We start from the raw sequence: 19,926 nt of genomic DNA, 5'->3' as shown, positions 1-19,926 counted from the left end.
AAGGGAAGAGGGACAAATGGGACGATGCCCAGTGCGAACACTACGCGCTCAGCTCCCTTGGCACAGCCTAGAAAGCAGATAAATACTAACCAATCGGTACGTTCCGATGGAGGTGAGTGAGCGAGGGGACACGCCAGGGGATTCCAGCTCACTGCCTATGACAACAGAGGGAATGAAGGATAGTTGGGGGTCAGATGTCTAACAATGTGGGGGCAGGTGTGTGCCCAGTCCTCATGGGCCCTACCAGCTGGAAGGTTCCCAAGAGTGGGAGCCACACTGGCACAGGATCAGCTACAAGTTACAGGGCTGGATGCAGGAACCACCAGGGTGTTGCTCAGGCCTGTTCTATGCAGGAGGCCAGACTAGGTGATCAGAACAGTCCCTCTTCTGGCCTTAAAATCCGAGTTCTCCCAGAAGAAGCATGACTATGCTCAACCCTTCCTAGTGGTCACCGCCCAAGACACACTCCCTGCCCAGGATACACCAAGCCACACAGAGGTTTTTGCTCAAGTCCCTGGCCCCAGACCAAGCCACTGGCCATGCTGTCCTGTTAGGGACATAGAAAATAAATTTTATTATCCATTTTAAATTTCTACATTGTAGTTGCATCACTAACCATGATCCTCATGAGAAGAATGCAGCTAACTCTTTACCCCGACAGACAACAAGATCAGCCTTTGGCCATAGCCAGAGAGTTTGATATCGTTACCGCACAGAGGGAAAAAGGAACCTATGGTTTTGCTCTTTTTTCATACTCAACAGAAATACGAATAAAATTCCAGAGAGCCCCCCCGGTTCCTGCCCTCTGGAAAGCTGCGGCTCGCAGGTGGCAGAGCGGGTCAGCGCTTGGAGGAATAGGGCAGGAGCGTACGAGGCAAGCACAGCCTTGGTGGGGCTCGAAGCCAGAGGCTGAGAACTGAGTTCAGGGCTGCACTCCAGCTGCAGCAGGAACTGGCGACCCCAGAGCATTTGGAGAGGAGATGATGGGCGATGCGGCCAAGCTGCCAATGGGCTGGGATGCAGACATTGAGGTAAGACCTGTGCCAGGGAGAGGGCAGAGAGTCAGGCCAGCAAAGACAGCAAAGGAACAATGGCAGGGAGGGAACAGGCCAGAGGCTGCTCCTCATGGCCCTCCCTACCCCACTCTAGAGCAAAGGCAAGGTCCCCCAGAATGCCAATCCAGCTCCCTGGAGAGGCAGTCAGGTGGGTGGTGTAGGAAAGGCAGTCCTTCCCATCTTCCCTGACCGGAGTCACTCCTCCTCAGAGCCTTTCATTCGAGTACCACAGGGCTCCAGAACACAGGACCCTACCTGCCAACATACTGGAGGAGCTGACAGGTGTGTTACTGGCTGACAGTCCAGCTGAGGGGCCCATCCTGGCTGGATCTTTCGCTATGGGATCTGCAAGGGAAAGGGTGAATGAGACGAGCATCCACGCTCACAAGAGACTCCAAACCCATGGAGAGAGCTGGGTGCTTTCGGAGGGTCTCCCTCACTGTCCTGGATAGCCTGGCCACACAGCAGGCCAATGGGGGATGCTGGCAGGTGGCCACAGACAGGAGAGAAGCCACACCCAGGATACAAAGGTGAAGCTACACCCAAGGTGGGGGAGGCAAGTAGGAAATCTGGGATGCTCCACTCCCGTAAGAGCAGCCCTTCCATGAGACGGGGACCACACACTCACTTTGTCGGGTGCCCCCAGGAACGCTGGATATCAGCAGCCACGAAAGAGAACAGGACAGACTCATTCCTACAGCAGTAGCGTGCCTGGGGCACGAGACAGGAGGTGACTCACGCCCTGCCCTGGGGAGTTTATCTTTTCCATCGGACACTGACAACACAGCAGTGTCAGCAAAGGGGAGGGAGTCCAGCTCCTGACACAGGGAGCAGCATGTCTAAGGCAATTTGCTTCACCCGATACCGATGGATAATGGTTGTTTTATGGGCGTGGTGCCTGGGTAGAAACGGGCAACGCTCGAGCAGGGGGTGGGGAGAAAGGAGAGTGAAGATGGCTGAGCAGGAAGAGAGAAGGGCAGAGGATCAAGAACTGAACCATGGGGGCTGCCAGAGGGGCCAAGAGACGCTGCTCAGCAGTCGAGCAGGACCAGGGCGGAGTGGGCTGCCAAGCAGGTGGCACCAAGGAGGCTGCTGCCCGCACACGGGAAGGCGCTGGCCACGCTGTGGCCACAGTGACACTTGCCCAGGAGACCGGGGAGGCCCCGGCAGTGCACAGCTCGAGGGTGGGGCAAGGACTGAGATCCGAGGGCTGGGAGAGGGAAGGGAGGCAGCCAGGACAGAACGGCGGGAGGAGAGAAGGCAGTGCTGGCATTTCTCCTACGCACAGAAGTACGGGTGCTCCATGGCCTCCCGGGCAGTGAGCCGCGTCTGGTGGTCGTAGCGCAGGAGCTTGTCCAGGAAGTCGAGTGCCTCTGTGCTCACGAGGTGCTGGTTCTCACTGTGCACGAAGCGTTCCCACCGCTTGCGGGAATGTCTGCAAGGGAGACAGACAGCCTGGAACCCTGCTGCTGCACCCTAGCCCATGCCCCTGGAGCTCCCCCCACACTAACGCACGCCCCAGCCATCCCAGCAGGGCTGCAACGCACCCCAGGCTCTCTGCAGCCCCATACACAGGGCCCTACCAAATTCACAGTCATGAAAAACATGTCACAGACCGTGAAATCTGCTCTTGTGTGTGCTTTTACCCTATTCTATAAAGATTTCACGGGGGAGACCAGCGCTGGGGGTCCTGACCCAAAAGGGAGTTACGAGGGGGGGCCCAAGGTTATTTTAGGGGGGGTTGGGGTATTGCCACCCTGCCTTCAGTGCTGGGGGGCTGAAGGGCGGCGGCTGCTGGCCGGGCACCCAGCTCTGAAGGCAGCGCCCCGCCAGCAGCCGCACCAGACCAGGCCACCCTCCCTTCTGCGCTGCTGCTGATGGCGGCTCTGCCTTCAGAGCTGGGCTCCCGGCCAGCAGCCGCTGCAGTGCAGAAGGGTAGCAGTATGGCAACCCCCCTCCTCCCGCCCCACAATAACTTTGCAACACCCCCCCACACTCCTTTTTGGGTCAGGACCCCTACAATTACAACACCCTGGAATTTCAGATTTAAACAACTGAAATCATAACATTTATGATTTTAAAAATTCTATGACCATGAAATTGACCAAAATGGACCGGGATTTTGTAGGGCCCGACCCATACGGCTTGCACCCTCCCCAGCATGGTGACACCCCCGTGAACTGTGCAATACTCTGCTTTCCCCGCAGCTGAGACACCACCTTCAGCGCAGCACCCAGTCAGAAACCCTAACTCCCCGAGATGGAGGAACCAGCCAGCCTTACTGCTCTGCTTAATCCCAAAGAGCACACACTTTTGGTCATCAACTCCTGCTTCTGTTCTCCCTCCGGGTGGCTCTACACAGTCAGCCACCAGGGGGCAGGAAACTGTTCTGGAGGTGCAGGGATGTGGTTATCTCAGCTTCATTTCCGCAGGGAGCTGAGGTCTCATCTGAGGGGCTAGAGAGAACCCAGAACTCAGGCCACACAAATCCCTTAACTCCCCTGAACACAGATGCTGCCCTGAGTCAGAATTTGGCCAGGCACAAGGGCTACCCCATCATCTCTGTGTCCTGAGAGCTTTAGTGTCTCGGTTTTATTACTAAACGAGTTCTTCTGTGAACCCTGCTGCAACAGCCACCTGGAATCATGGGAATGGAGCTTCCAAACTGCAGGGTATTAGATACACCGATTATAGCCTCTCCCGCCCCCCATGTATCTGACCTGCCTTCTCTCTGAGAGATGTCTCTAAGTCGCGTGGATAGGGAGATTCCCTGTATTTGTCCTAGACAATGTTTCAGCTTTGTCTAACGTAATGAAAGTTTACCAATGAAATCCAAACCCCAGGGCCTCACTTTTACGTCTCCCGAGAAAACAGCCGGCACCCCAGCACCACACTGGGGGATGGTACACACTCAGAGGGAAGAGTCCCCCACTGAGTCACCCTTACCCCTTCCTGCACCCCCCCTATATTTGTGGGGGAAGCCAGCCTCAGTTTATCTTTTTGGATCTTGACACAGGGTGGGACATCACCACTAAGGCTGCGAGTCTGTCATGGATTCAGTGACTTTCCAGGACTTCCGTGACTTCTGCAGCAGCCAGTGCGACTGACTCCAGGGCTGCCCGGGCAGTCCCTGGGCCAGCTGCACTGACTGCTGCTGGGGCAATCTCAGGCCACCGTGCCACCCCCCACTCCTGAGCACCAGCGGCATGCCACCAGCTGCGGTCCCAGGCCATGCACCCCCCACCCCACCCCACCCCCACCATCGAGCACCAGCGGTGGCCCCGGGCTGCTCGCTGCCCTGGAACACCTCTCCCCAAGATTCAGTCAGGGGCATATAGTACAAGTCATGGACAGGTCGTGGGCCGTGAATTTTTGTTTACTGCCCGTGACCCGTCCATGACTTTTACTAAAAATACCTGTGACTAAATCTTCACTTTAATCATCATCACTCCCTGCAGCAATAGCTAAAGGCCACAGATTAAGAGGCCAGTGTAAAGCTCGCCTTGCCTCGCCTCACCTGCTGGAGAAAAGGCCCCTGGGGTCAAGCATGGCCAGTACAGTGAGACTGCGAGTTACCTGCACTGGGGCACAGCTGGGTCGGGAAATCCTTAGGGAGATTCAGGGAGGGAAGGAGAGCAGGAGACAGGAACTCCAGCTACCATGGCACTGCAGCCAGCCCCCGCGGCCCTGGGCACCCACCTGCCTAGGATGTCATTAAAACGGGGATCCAGCTCGATGTTGTACTTGTCAATGTAGTCGTACAGATCCTCCGTTCCCAGCACTTTCGCGATCCGCACAAGCTGTGGGAGGGGAGAGAAAGAAGAACCACTAAATCCAACGGCCTGTATGCAAATCCAACCCGTGCAGCCAGGGTCACCGGGCCACATCTGGGCAGTACATGATTTTGCATACCAAGCCCAGCATCTGCGACCCAGCGGCAGAGCACAGAGACAGAAAGCGAGGCCTATCTGCAGTCCAGACCTCCCATCCCTGCAGGCTGGCCTTGCACCACTTGACTGCCTGACCCTGGGAACCTCCGTGCTAAGCACTGCAGGGCCAACACAGAGACAATGCACACGGTGCGGGGGGGGGGGGGGGGGCTGCTCTGCCTTGGAAACAGAGCACATCTGTAGGGATCACCCCACCCTTCCCAACATTCCTCTGGGGGCTGCCCACTAATGGCAGATTTAAGGCACCCCAGTGAGGTGCCATACACCAGGCTCCTGCTTTCAGAGGTTAAGAGGGTGGGTTACAAGGCCTTCGGTCAGCATTCAACAGAGACGGACCATTAGCATCACTAATGCCAGCACACCCATGTTTACTGCTGCTCCCCCTCACTCAGAGGAGAGGGGAGCCCAGCGTAGGCTTCCTGAGGGCCCACGAAGGAACCTGGACCTGCGGGGTATCTGCAGAGAGCAGTGAGGGGTCTCTGCTCAGCTGCTGCTGACAGCAGAGGTGACCGGCCAGCTGAGACAAGTCAAGGGATACAAGGTACGGGGTGCAGGGGAGGTCCCAGGGCCTGGCTGACAGCAAGGTTTGAAAGGGCACTATGATTTCAGCTATGTCTACACTACAGAGCTGATGCCAGAAGAGCCCCCCAGCCTGGACACCGACAGGAAGAGACTTCCAGCCGGCGTAGGAACCCCACCCCCCGGAGCAGCGCTAGCTATGCCGACAGCCACTCTCATCTGTCGCCAGGGCTGCCCTTGTCGGCACAGCTGGTGGGTTGGCAGCACAGCTCTGGTGCCAGGGCAGGGGTTATATCACAGCCGTGCCAGGATACACCAAGGCCAGGAGTACGCCACACACTTACCTGGGGGTAACTACATCACTGAGGGGTGTGAAAAATCCACCCCCCGAGCGACGCGGTTACACCGACCTAGCCCCCCATACACAGCGCTGCGGGCGGCAGAGCGTCTCCCATCAACACAGCTACCGAGGTGGAGCCGAGCTGGTGGAGAGCTGCCTCCCGCCGGCTTAGCGCATCTTCGCCAGACAGGCTACCGCGGGCAGCTCCACCAGTGCAAGTTTGCCGTTTAGACTTGACACTGGGGTTTGTCAGCCAAGACTGCCCGGCCCTTCGCTCAACCGGACGGCGCCTCTCCGCCTGTTCAGCGAGAGCAGTAACTTCTGAATGCCTTCTCCAGGCCATTTCAGGGAGCGCTCTCGGCTTCAACGGGCACAGCTCGAGCGGCGTGGGGGAAGATGGGGGGGACACAGAGCCTCTGCCACCTGTTTAACAGAGCCACAGTCTCGAGCACCTTGGCAGTTGTCTATCGCTCAAAGAGCCAGGCGATGGCTGCCGTTAACACTCCCACCTCAGCCTCGCCCATCCTTCCGACAAAGTCGTTCAGTGTGTCAACACGTTCATCTCCCAAGAGAAACTACAGTGGTGGGAGAAGTGGGTACACACACGGCCCCTGGCATGCTGGAGGGGAGGGGCTGGGCTGGAGGGAGTCACTGAAATACACGGGGTATGGGAGGGTGGTACACAGGGAGCTTATGGGGGGGATGGAGGGATTCAACAAGCCCCTGCTACGTGCAAGGAGCTCAGCCCACCGAAGCAACAAAGGGTGTAACCAGGGCTTAATTTGTGCCAGGGCTGAGCCCTGGCACCTCTGAGCCCCGGCACCACTGGGCTTGTGGCTTCATGTATGAAAATAAAACAATTGCTTGAGCCCTGGCCCCCGCTTCATTACAAACGAAGCACTGGGTGCATCCCCTAGTTATCCTCGGGCGACTTGCACACACGAGGCTGCACGCACTGGGTGGATACTGTAGGGCTGCTTGGGCAGGTGGTTATTGCCCTGGTTCTCTGGAGGGCCGGTCTGCTGTCCTCGGATTGCTCCGGAGAACTGGTGGCTGGTCTGTATGGCAGCGGGTCTGCTCTAGGGTTGCTTGCAAGTGCAGGGCTGCTGGAGCAGATATTTTAGAGAACAGAGCACTGAAGCATTTCTTTAGGCCCCTCTCTCATCCACAGAGTCCCACCTGGTTTGTACAGAAAGACAGCTAGAGGGGAAAGGAGGGACTGTGTGGGCTCCTGCGCCCTGACACCCTCAGCTCACCTGGTCATAGTTATCATGGCCGTGGAAGAAGGGCTCCTTCCGGAAGATCATACTGGCCAACATGCAGCCCAAACTCCACATGTCCAAGCTGTAGTCATACATCTGGAAAAGCCAAGGGGAGAGAGGTGGGAGGCAGCAGCAGCTCCAGGCACTCCCAGCCAGCTACCCCGGCTCCAGAGAGCGATCATGCCCCGCCCTGCAGCACCACAAACCCCAAGGAGATCAGCCTCTGGCAGAGGACAGGGGCTGTCAGCTTGGCTGACAGCTCCAGTTCCAAGATGCCATTAGCCCAGGGAGCTCAGTCTCTTCTTCACAGGCCTGGGTTTCACCTGCATTTCATGTTCTCTCTTCTACCACCTTCCTTTCTCCTCCCAGAGGAGCCCACCCGGCGGTGTTGCACTCGTTTATATTCATTGCTTCACTTGCCTTCCCCACTCACTCACCCGCTCAGCATGGCCTCATCCTGGCCAGGTCCCCTCCCCTCCATTCATGGTAGCCCTTTCACCCCTTGGACAGATTCCAGTTTGGTGCCACAGTCTCTCTTCTCTCTGAGAATCAGCCCCAATCTCTTAACCTGCAACACCCCTTCCTAGGGGGAAGCTGCCCAGCCAGCGCTCAGCCCTGCATGGTGTGTCCGGGGGGACAGAACAGCTGCACTGGACCCTCTGCAGCCCCACCTTCTGCAAGTGTGTGTGTCCACTCCCCACAAGGAGACTCAGAGGAACAGGAGCCCTGTGCTGTACAAAGGGTGCACAATCACTGCAAGGACTGACACGGCCAGCAGCCGGCACTGTTCACCTGCTGGGCTTCTTAACGTACCTGGTAGTCTACCAAGAGCTCCGGTCCCTTGAAATACCTCGAGGCCACGCGAACATTGTACTCCTGCCCAGGATGATAGAACTCAGCCAGCCCCCAGTCTATCAGTCGCAGCTGTAGTGGGAAAGAGACAACGCCATTACCGGGCCAGGCCTTGAGCATCCTGTATACCCAGCACTCTGCCCTTCCCCAGCGGGATCCCAAGGCCAGGGAGACTCCGGAACTGCAGCAGAAAACCAGAAACTTTGCTTTTTCATCTGCTGTGATAATTGGGCCTACAAATGTACCCGACTTGTGAGTATACCTGTCAAACCTGTGAGAAAGTTTATGAAGAGTCACAGTAACTTAGAACCACAAATGCTGATGGGAAAAGGCGCAAATGGAGACAAAAACTGAATTAGCACAAACAAAAAGGGCCCCTGGATATAACTCAAGGACTGTGTTAAGATCATGCCTGGTAACCAGGAGAAGGGTGGGACCCGAAATCAGTGAACAAAATTGGAATGTCAGAAATTAGGCCTAATTGGTGAACAAAATAAGGAGGGGAAGGGAGGGGAAGGGTGGAGTGGGGTTTTCCACCCATTTCTCCCTTTTGGGGTCCTCAAAAGGAGACTTTTTGGGGAAAAGCTGACCTCTGTGACGCTGACTGCAAGACGAGAGGAGGGGAAAACGAAGCTTTACCATCATGGCTGCTGCCCCCACAGGCTACTGGGACCCCACTCGCCTTCATCCTAACCCAGAGAGATGTCCTGACCAGGCCAGGCCAGGCCACAGGGAAACTGATGACATCACCACCTCCACAGACTCTCGCTAAATCCTGAACACTTCATCTCCCCCTCTACCCCGACATGTCCTTTTCCTTCCCTGCCTTATTTCTTCTCTTTCCTAGCCCTCTCCTTTTGCCTTCTGTCTAATAAGAGTCTAACCTAGTCAGACAAGACTGAATATTTTGTGACCAGAAGGGCAGCTAAATGCAATGCCCTGAACAGCCCGATGCTGCTACAAAGTTTGTCAAGTCTCGGAGCAGCTGATCAAACCGTATGCTGTGCTTGTGTTTTCCAGCCACGAGGTTGCAAGTCAGAGTCAACATCAGAGACAGAAGCTGCATTTGCTATCTTTACTGCTCTTTTCATTCCCCTTGCGTGTGTGTTTGTCTTCATTTATCTTTCACGAAATGGAATTGGACTTTAGCAGCAGCAGCTCCAGCCCATCTCTACTGACTTCTCTCTTCCCCAAAAGAACAGTCATTACGATCTTAACACCAGCTAAGAGGCTGTCAGACCAGGGGCATTTTCCTTCTAAAAAATCTCTGTCCAGCTAAAGGGAAAGGGAACAAGGGATATTATTAAAATGAAAGCTTTACCTAACACCTGACATTTCAAATGCTTCAAATGGTTTTCCTTTTTTTCTGTATCCTTCATGAAAGGTTAAAAAGCACATCAGTGGGGTATTTGCCACGGGACTAAGCAGGCAGCTCTCTGCATACCAAACCCCAAACCTTGTTTAACACTGTTTAGAGTTGGACAGTTTCAGGGTCATGTTACACCTTTGACTCTTTGGGCCTATTTATTCCATCTGAATTAACAAAACACATCTGAGGATCTCAAAGCACTTTCTAAATGTGAACAAATTCCTAACAAGCTTCACAAACAGCCCCTTGAAATAAGTCAATATCAGCCCCAGTGGGGAAATAACTTGCCCAAAGCCCTGCAGTAAGTCAGAGGCAGAGCTGGGAAGGTGCTATGGATAAACTGAAGGGAAGCTGACCAGTAACAAAGTGACCCGGAGCAGGTGGCCTCACCTCCCCAGCAGAAGGAAGTGGAAAAGCACGGTCCCTGAGAGGTCGGGTAGAGAGAGAACATTCTTTCCCTGCTAATGATCACAGGAGTTTGCTGGCAATAGGTGGTTTTGCCCTTGACACACACCACTCGAGAATGACCAGCACGGCTCTCTGAGCAACTTCCCTTTGAAGTCCAGGGTTTTTTCCAAGGTCCCAGATGGCAGCTCACTACAAAGGCTCTGGAAGCAATCTAAAGTTACATTTACAAGCCCAAGTTACTCACAAACAGGTGGCAAATAAAACAAAGTTTACTAGATACAGGTGTCGTTTTTATGGGCACCTGTATCCCCAGACAAACAGGGGTGTTGCGGCACAGCTGCACATTCATCACCCCAGGCTGGAGCCTGCTGGAGACTAGCTACATCAAGGGCTGGTCAGTCTCCACCCAGGCAAGACTCCACTCAAACCCACTCGCTGCCTGCATACCACCAGCCCCCGTTTTCCCACTGCTGCCATGTCCCTCACTATAGGAAGTGGGAGCCTGATGTAAAACACGGCGAGAGACTGGAACATAGCACCGGGACAGGGCTGTGAGCACATTAGCTCCAAGGGGGTGGTGTCTCAGAGCAGCACGAACTCAACCGCCTCCTCCAAGGGAAGCAACGGTATGAAAACCACAGCTGAGCAAACTGCCGCTAAGTTTATGATCAGGATAGGCAAGGTGAGTAAATGAGCCTGAGGGAGCACAAAGCAGAAGCACGAGCAAATATGCACACGAGTGTGCAAGAGGAGGACTGTTTGCTCTGCTATTTTCAGGAGGTTTCTTTACTGGGACTTGGAAGCCGAGTTTGGAAGACAAAGCTAATGGTCTCTGCTCACTGCTGCATCAGATACCGTGGGTGGGCCTAGAAAGGTCAGATCAGCAGCCGCTTCTTTCCTCATCACACTACATCAAACACACACAACTGAGCTATCCGGTGCTGCTCAGCAGCGTCTCGCTCACCCACCCTAGCGCAGAGGCTAGGGAAAGAAAGGTACAGTTCAACTGCGGGATTTTTGTGGGCCAGCAGTCAAGCCAGCCTGTGGCAGGCCCCATCTTACCTTTCTGTGCTCATGGTCTATCATGACATTGTGTGGCTTGACATCTCGATGCATGACCCCCATACTGTGACAGTAATCCAGTGCCTGGGAACACAACAACAGAGGAGGTGTCACGTCACTGACTAGCAAATCCCTCTGCATACCTAGACACAGTAAGTGCACAGAGATACCAAGTTTAAGGTTTGGCAGCAGGGAGAGATTCACGGGCTGTGCTGGGAATTAGCCATGCAACCTCAGGAACTTCATGGGCTGAACACCCAGGCAGCAGGAAGAGCCATCACCGTTTCACTGACATGAACCCCGAGATCTGAGCTCCACACAGTCTCTGGGCTCTGTTCAGGAGTAAGCCCTTTTACTGCCCCAGATAAGCCCATAGGATTGATCACCCAACCAATACACTCCCATCTCTTGCTTCCAAAACACAACCATCCTCTCTGCATTCCTGCAGGAAGAAAACAACAGTCCTTTGTTATCGAAGTCACTCAGAGGTGGGCTCTGCCAGGATGCTCTATGAAACATCCCAGTCGCCACAGATGGCATTAAAGACTATAAAGTGGTCTGCACTTTGGCTGCCCCTGCTGCACTGTTGCCAGTTCCACCCCAGCCCTGATCTCGGGTTCCCAAGCTGACCCTTTGTGACGATGTGACCCAGCAGGGAGGGGAGAGTGTTGACCTGGGAATGTGCCCTGGGGATGGGAGACCTGAGAGCCTGTCACCTGAGCCAGGAGGGGGACGGGGAGGTAACACCTCTGCCCAGGAATGTGAAGACAGGCTGCAGAAGGGAGCCTGCTGGGGGGGTTTAGTTTCAGTTTGGGGCTGGGTGGAGGAACACAGGGAACCCCAGGGCTGGGGTCTAAGCTCCCTGCTCCCCCAGAAGGACTTGACTGAGGGGTCCATGGTGTACCCACAAGCTCTGTTTTGGACTGTGTTCCTGATGTCCAATAAACCTTCTGTTTTACTGGCTGGCTGAGAGTCTCAGTGAATCCCAGGAAGAGGGGTGCAGGGCCTGGACTCCCCCACACTCCGGGACAACTGGTAGCAGCAGTGGGATGCACTGCACCCCGTGAACGGCACTTCCTGCAGTAAGTGACTGGGGAACAGTAAAACGAAGGGGGAATGACGGGGACCGGGCATGCTGAAGAGTCAGAGAGAGACGGTTTCAGGGGGCGGTTAACCCCTGGGAGTGTGTGACCAGAGAGAAGGACTTTTGCAGTAACAGGGTCCCCCGGGGGATCACAGCGAGCAGTCCCAGGGGCGGAGGAGTCTGCAGCTCGACCCTGGCAAAGAGGTGGTGACCTCAAGAAGGACTGGCACACGAGGGGTTCTCCTTGGAAACGGCAGGGAGATGTACGCTAAACGCCTTAAGAGCGACCTGGTGGAGCTGTGCAGGCAGAGGGGGCTGCGCATCGGGAGGTCCACCAAGGAACAGCTGATTGCCCAGTTGGAGGAGAGGGATCACTTGGATGACCCGATCCCTGTCCCTGAGGGAAGCCGCCCGGTGGACGCAGCATGGGCCCTGCGGCCTGACCAGGCTGGGAGGGGTCAGACTGCTGTCCAGGACCTCCTGAGACCCTTCCTACCTATGCCTGGGGGAGGGGTTGGGGGAAGCCCAGCAAATACCGAGGGCACCCTGACCCCAGCAGCCAGCAGGGGATCCTCCCGGCGGAGCTCCCCATCCCTGGAGCGGATGCGGCTGGAATGGGAGAGGGAGATGAAAATGAGGGAGCTGGAGGATCATGAAAAACAACGTCAACATGAGGAGAAACAATGTAAACATGAGGAGAAGGAGAAGGAGAGGGAGCGTCAGGAGAAGGAGAGGGAGCGTCAGGAGAAGGAGAAACAAAGACAGCATGAACTGGAGCTGGCCAGGCTGAGGAGCAGTGGGGTCCCGGCTGCGGTGAGTGCGGGGGGACCCAAGACTGCAAGGAGCTTTGATAAGTGCTTCCTGGCCCAGCGGAAGGAGGGGGAGGACATAGATAGCTTCCTGACGGCCTTTGAGAATGCCTGTGAGATGCACAGGGTTGATCCTGCAGACAGGCTCCAGTTCCTCACCCCCTTACTGGACCCCAAGGCCGTGGAGGTGTACAGCCGGATGACAGGGCCGGAGGCAGGGAACTATGAACTGTTCAAACAGGCCCTGCTCCATGAGTTTGGGCTGACCCCCGAGATGTACCGGAGAAGGTTCCAGAGTCAGTGTAAAACGCCTGAGGTCACCTACCTACAACTGGTCAACCGGATGCAGGGATATGCCCGCAAGTGGACAGCTGGGGCCCAAGCTAAAGAGGACCTGCTTGACCTAATCGTACTGGAGCAACTGTATGATCAGTGCCCATCCGACCTGAGGCTGTGGTTGGTGGACAAAAAGCTCGAGAACCCCCAGCACGCAGGGCAGCTGGCCGACGAGTTTGTGAACAGTCGGTCAGGGGGTAGCCGGGAGGAGTCCCAAAAGGACAGGCCCCCCCCCCCCCGATGCAGAGAGAGAGTCACCATGGGGCCTCCCAGTGGGGAAATAGGGAGAACCCCCTCCAAAGGGGAACGCATGGCATCGGGCCCCTCCGACCCGCTCGAGGGGACCAACGTGACCTGAGCTGCTATCACTGTGGCCAGAGAGGCCACGTACGGACCCAGTGCCCCGGGCTCAGGGACAAACTGAGAAGACCCAACCTACCCAGGGTTAACTGGGTAGGGACCCAGCTGGACGAGGGGCAGATGGCTCAGGCAAGGGGGGCTGCCAGTTTACCACCTGCTCCGGAGGGAAGAGTACCCCAGGCCAGCTCCGCCAGAGGGCTGGAGGCTCTGGACTCAGGGTGCTCGGTTTACAGGGTGGGCGCGGGGCTGTCCCTCCGGAGAGAGTGCCTTGTTCCCCTGGAGGTGGATGGGAGGAAGGTCAATGGATACTGGGATACGGGCGCAGAGGTGACGCTGGCCCGGCCCGAGGTGGTGGCCCCAGATTGGGTGGTGCCCAACACCTACCTGACCCTGACAGGGGTGGGCAGGACCCCATTTAAGGTGCCCGTGGCAAGGGTACACCTGAAATGGGGGGCCGAGGGCCCCAAGGATGTGGGGGTACACCACCATTTGCCCACTGAAGTTTTGATGGGGGGAGACCTAGAGGACTGGCCAAGCAACCCCCAGACTGCCCTGGTTGTGACCCGTAGCCAGAGCTGGCGAGGGGCACTGCACCCTGACCTTGGGGAGGGTACCACACCGGAGGTGCAGGACCCTTCCCTGGTCGGGAGGGAGCGCCGAGGGGCACGGCTCAGAGAAGCTGAGGCCTCAGAACTGGCCACTGAGGGGGAACCGGGCCCCATCCCTTCCCCAGCCGCTGAGTTCCAGGCCGAGTTGAGGAAAGATCCCTCTTTGCGGAAGCTCAGGGACCTGGCCGACCTCAGGGTGGTACGGACCATGAGGAGAGGCTGCCAGGAGAGGTTCCTGTGGGAGAAGGGGTTCCTGTACCGAGAATGGGCTCCCACAAGGGAAGTAGAGTCCTGTGGGATCAGGAGGCAGCTGGTGGTCCCCCAGAAGTATCGCCGCAAGCTCCTGTCCCTGGCCCATGACATCCCCCTCGCAGGGCACCAGGGAATCCGGCGCACCCGGCAGAGGTTGCTACAGAACTTTTACTGGCCCGGGGTCTTTACCACGGTCTGGCAGTATTGCCGATCCTGTGACCCCTGTCAGAGGGTGGGGAAGGCCCGGGACAAGGGGAAAGCGGCTTTGAGACCTTTCCCCATCATAGAGGAGCCTTTCCAGAAGGTGGCCATGGACATCGTGGGGCCTCTCAGCAGGACGACCCCGTCGGGGAAGAAATACATTCTGGTGGTGGTAGATTTTGCCACCCGCTACCCTGAGGCAGTGCCCTTAGCTTCCATTGAAGCAGACACCGTGGCCGATGCGCTCCTGACCATTTTCAGCCGAGTGGGGTTCCCTAAGAAAGTCTTGACAGACCAAGGCTCCAACTTCATGTCGGCCCTGCTCCGGTGCTTGTGGGAGAAATGTGGGGTCCGGCACGACTGGGCCTCAGCGTATCACCCCCAGACCAATGGGCTGGTGGAGAGGTTCAATGGGACGCTAAAGATGATGCTGAAAACCTTTATGAACCAGCACCCGCAGGACTGGGACAAGTACTTACCTCACCTGCTGTTCGTGTACAGGGAGGTACCCCAGGAATCTACTGGATTTTCGCCTTTCGAACTGTTATATGGAAGGAGGGTGAGGGGCCCCCTGGACCTGATGAGAGACGAGTGGGAGGGGAAGGCCACTCCCGATGGAGAGTCAGTGGTGGAGTATGTCCTGATCTTCCGAGAGAGACTGGCTGAACTCATGGGCCTGGCCAGGGAGAATCTGGCCAGAGCCCAGAGGAAGCAGAAGGTCTGGTATGACCGCATGGCGTGGGACCCTGCCTACGCCACCGGGGATCAGGTGATGGTTCTCATCCCCGTGACAAAGAACAAACTACAGGCCGCCTGGGAGGGCCCTTTCAAGGTCGTCAAGCAGCTCAATGAGGTAAACTATGTGGTGGAGCTGTCGAACCGAGCGCACCACCGCCGGGTGTACCATGTGAATATGATGAAGCCATATTATGCCAGGGGGACTGTGGTGTTGGCTGTGTGTGGACATTGGGAGGAGCAGGGAGATGACCCTTTAGTAGATCTATTCCCTGGGACCAGAGCTGGTGCCCCCCTGGAAACAATTCCCCTCTCGGATCAGCTAACCCCTGCCCAGCAAGCTGAGGTCAGGGGGGTGCTGCATCCCTACCGACAGCTGTTTTCCAACCAGCCTGGACGCACTAATCTGACTGTCCACCGGGTGCTGACAGGGTCGCACCCGCCGATAAGATGCTCCCCCTTCCGAGTCACAGGGAAAACTGCTCAGGACCTGGAAAGAGAGGTCCAGGACATGCTGGCTTTGGGGGTGATCCAGACATCACCCAGCCCTTGGGCCTCGCCGGTGGTGCTGGTCCCCAAAAAAGATGGGTCAGTCTGGTTCTGTGTGGACTATCGGAAGCTCAATGCCATCACTGTATCTGATGCCTACCCCATGCCCAGGCTGGACGAGCTCCTAGACAAGCTGGGGGGAGCTTGGTACCTTACCACCATGGACCTTACAAAGGGCTACTGGCAAGTGCCGCTGGATGCAGATGCCCGGCTGAAATCGGCCTTTATCACCCCTCTGGGGCTCTAGGAGTTCCTGACCCTGCCTTTCGGCCTCAAGGGAGCGCCGGCCACCTTCCAGCGCCTAGTGGACCAGCTACTGAGGGGGATGGAGAGTTTTGCCGTTGCGTATATTGATGACATCTGTGTCTTTAGCCAGACCTGGGAGGACCACGTGTCCCAGGTTAGACAAGTGCTGGACCGACTCCAGGGGGCTGGGCTGACTGTAAAAGCGGAGAAGTGCAAGGTGGGGATAGCTGAAGTATCTTACCTGGGCCATTGGGTGGGGAGCGGCCGCCTAAAGCCGGAACCAGCCAAGGTGGAGGTGATCAGAGACTGGCCCGCTCCCCACACCAAAAAGCAGGTCCAAGCCTTTATTGGGACGGCAGGATACTACTGAAGATTTGTGCCCCACTTTAGCGCCATAGCCACCCCCATCACTGAGCTATGCAAGAAGGGGAAGCCAGACAAGGTGGTCTGGACCGAGCAGTGCCAGGAGGCTTTCCGGGCGCTGAAGGAGGCTCTGGTCAGTGGCCCAGTTCTGGCAAACCCAGACTTTGACAAGCCCTTTGTGGTGTTCACCAACGCCTCAGACACGGGACTGGGGGAGGTGTTAATGCAGGAGGATGAAAAGGGGGAGAGACACCCCATCGTGTACCTGAGCAAGAAGTTGCTACCCCGGGAGCAACACTACGCAGCCATCGAGAAGGAGTGCCTGGCCATGGTGTGGGCCCTCAAGAAACTAGAGCCCTATCTCTTCGGGCGACACTTCACCGTCTACACCGACCACTCTCCCCTGACCTGGCTGCACCAGATGTAAGGAGCCAACGCCAAGCTCCTGAGATGGAGCCTGCTCCTGCAGGATTACGACATGGACGTGGTCCACGTGAAGGGAAGTGCCAACCTGATAGCGGATGCACTGTCCCGGAGAGGGGGCCCCGAACTTCCCTAGGTCACTGGTCAGCGTGACCCCGCTCAGTTCAGTCTCAAAGGGGGGAGAGATGTGACGATGTGACGCAGCAGAGAGGGGGGAGTGTTGACCTGGGAATGTGCCCTGGGGATGGGAGACCTGAGAGCCTGTCACCTGAGCCGGGAGGGGGAGGGGGAGGTAACACCTCTGCCCAGGAATGTGAAGACAGGCTGCAGAAGGGAGCCTGCTGGGGGGGTTTAGTTTCAGTTTGGGGCTGGGTGGAGGAACACAGGGAACCCCAGGGCTGGGGTCTAAGCTCCCTGCTCCCCCAGAAGGACTTGACTGAGGGGTCCAGGGTATACCCACAAGCTCTGTTTTGGACTGTGTTCCTGTTGTCCAATAAACCTTCTGTTTTACTGGCTGGCTGAGAGTCTCAGTGAATCCCAGGAAGAGGGGTGCAGGGCCTGGACTCCCCCACACTCCGGGACACCTTTGGCCCAGGGGTTAGTGCTCTGCAGCACCGTGCAAAACTCCCTGGTTCAATTCTCAGTCCCAGACTCTCACTGGCCCAGCCCAGTGCCAAGGGTGAGACCTAGGTTTCATTTCTCTCTTGCTTCTCAAGCCCACGCATTCAGATATCCCTTCACAGGGGCCTCCTGTGACCAAGGAGCTGCGCAACGGGATTCCAGCCAGTCAATGGCGGCAATGCGGGACCAGGTGACACCTAGATAAAGCGCTGACACCCCCCCTTCACACTGGCCAGTCAGCTTAGAAAGCCCCATGCTGGCTGCTTGCATCTAACACCAACCCTGATACTGGGCCTGAAGCGGGGAAGGAGGATGGATGGCTTCTCAGGGTCACAGGACCTCAACGAGTCAGTGACTTTGGGACCTCCACATCCTGAGACATAGTCCCACTCACCAACAAACTCTACAGCCTGCTTTATCTGCCCGGGCTGGGATTTACCTGTGAGCGCCTTGTGTTGCTGCTCAAGAAGCCATCATGTGTGGCTAGCAGGCACCAGCTAAGTGGCTGCTGTTCCCTGCCTTTGCATTCTGACTACAGGGAGGAGACGTAGCACCTCACCCCAGATCACTTCCGATATAGAGCACCCCCCATCACCTTAGGAAGTTAGGGTGCGTCTCCAGGAAGATAGGCGAGGTCCCTGCCCTGCTGCAGGAGTTCCTCTGTCTCGGGGCACTCACCTTTAGGATTTCATACATGTAGAATCGAATGTCGAAGTCAGATAGTGTCTGATACAATTGCTGCAAGCAAGGAATGGGAGAGCAGTTACTGAAACGCCCCCACGCTTGTGCACAGCATCTTGTCGTCTCCTGTAAGAGCTCTGGGGCAGTGACATGCACGTCTATTGGCATGACAGCACCACTGCACACCACGTAGCAAGTCAGGGGCTCGCTAGCCCCCTGCACAACCGCAGGAATTGCACACACAGAGGAGAACTTTCATGCCCAGACCTCAGGCCCTGAAACTCCAGGCCTGGCCAACCAACTGGGAATGCTCCTGGATGGGGCCCAGGGAGAGAAGCAATCTCGAAGGACTGGGTCCGGACTCAGGCCATTCTGGGCTCTTAAGATGGTAACCCTCACCCTGGTAGGTCTCTAGTGCACAGCCCACAGGGCCTGCTTCGTGCCCCAACTGTTACAACCAGGAATGATCAATACCAGGGATCTCAAACTCAAATCAACACAAGGGCCACATGAGGACTAGTACATTGGCCTGAGGGCCTCATCACTGAAACCTTTTCATACAACGATACAAAAGTATAGTCAAAAATGAAAACAATGAAGAGTAATATAGCGTGCTATTAAAAGTCAATGTATTAACTTTTTAAAAACTGTAATGCGAAGAGGGGTTTTAATAAAATATAAACACCTGTAACTATTCCTTATGCGGTCAGTAACACTGATGATGATCCACACTAACAGTCTATCAACATCGCTGTAATGGCAGGAACTTTTAAAAGTAACTATCCATACAAAATACACTGCCACTTTTAACAAACATTCTTCCCAACTACGCACAGCAAAGAATCATACATGCTGAACTTCATACCTCAGACTGCTTGTCTAGTCCATGAGGCCCCGCCCCTGCCCCGCTTCTTCCAACTCCTTCCCCAAAGTCCCCGCCCCAACTCCAACCCCTTCCCCAAATCCCGGCCCCAGCCCCGCCTCTTCTCTGCCTCCTCCCCAAGTGTGCTGCGTCCCCGCTCCTCCCCACCTCCTGAAAAGTCCTAAACAATGCCAAACAGCTGTTTGGCTGCAGGAAATGCTGGGAAGTAGGCAGAGGAGCGGGGACGCGGTGCACTCAGGGGGTTGGGTTGGGGGGGAGCTTGGCTGCCAGTAGAGTTGCGCATATGGCGGGCCGCAGGAAATAACTCTGCAGGCCACATGCAGCCCACATGTTTGAGACCCCTCATCAATACCAACAGAAGAGGAACTGAACCCACAAACTGGTCAACCTCACATTCCATGGATGCCTTCATCCGCACTCCACTACTCCCAGATCGTGAAATGGAGGTAGAGCAGATGGCCCAAGATGCTCCTGTCCTAGGCCTAGGAACAGGGAAAACTTGGTCCTACTAGATCCTGGCACTGAGGATGGAGTGAGAACATCACTTCTCAAACTGCCCTGCACCATGACCCCCTTCTGACAACAAAAATTACTACACGACCCCAGGAGGGGGGACCAAAGCCCATGGGGGATGGGGGGCAAAGCTGAAGCCCAAGGGCTTCTGCCTTGGGCGGGGAGCATGTAACCTTAGCCCTGGGCAGTGGGGCTCAAGCTTCGGCTTCAGCCCTGGGCAGTGGGGCTTGGGCCCTGGACCCCAGCAAGTCTAACGTCAGCCTTGGCAACCCCATTAAAATGGGGTCGTGACCCACTTTGGCGTCCCGACTCACAGTTTGAGAACCCCTGAGGTAGAAGAACCAGGATGGAAAAAGAATGCACGACTGTGCTGAAACAACCCACAGAGGGCAGATGGCACCTGTCTGAGACAGGTCAGAGATGAGCCCCTTGGCACACAGGAAAG

The 19,926-nt window shown here is 56.3% G+C and overlaps 1 protein-coding gene across 6 annotated transcripts in view; it reads right to left on the bottom strand.

The window, feature by feature from the left end:
* Positions 1-499: 499 nt before the first annotated feature.
* Positions 500-19,926, bottom strand: part of LOC140906250 (casein kinase II subunit alpha-like) — a 66,214-nt gene continuing 46,787 nt past the window's right edge. For 4 of the 6 annotated variants that reach the window (XM_073329850.1, XM_073329854.1, XM_073329852.1 and 1 more), the window contains 8 exons: positions 18,083-18,142; positions 10,818-10,901; positions 7,940-8,050; positions 7,121-7,222; positions 4,755-4,855; positions 2,342-2,490; positions 1,311-1,400; positions 500-1,038 (listed from right to left, as the gene is read on the bottom strand). In XM_073329850.1, the coding sequence (XP_073185951.1) occupies positions 923-1,038; positions 1,311-1,400; positions 2,342-2,490; positions 4,755-4,855; positions 7,121-7,222; positions 7,940-8,050; positions 10,818-10,901; positions 18,083-18,142 (813 nt within the window). In that variant the 3' untranslated portion in view covers positions 500-922. The remainder of the gene's footprint in view (positions 1,039-1,310; positions 1,401-2,341; positions 2,491-4,754; positions 4,856-7,120; positions 7,223-7,939; positions 8,051-10,817; positions 10,902-18,082; positions 18,143-19,926) is intronic. The other 2 variants (XM_073329855.1, XM_073329856.1) reach the window with 2 other exon arrangements.

This window comes from Lepidochelys kempii, chromosome 2 (assembly GCF_965140265.1).
Source record: "Lepidochelys kempii isolate rLepKem1 chromosome 2, rLepKem1.hap2, whole genome shotgun sequence".
NCBI lineage: Eukaryota > Metazoa > Chordata > Testudines > Cheloniidae > Lepidochelys > Lepidochelys kempii.
The sequence above is the reverse complement of the archived record's forward strand: the minus strand, read 5'-3'. Positions and strand labels throughout refer to the sequence as shown.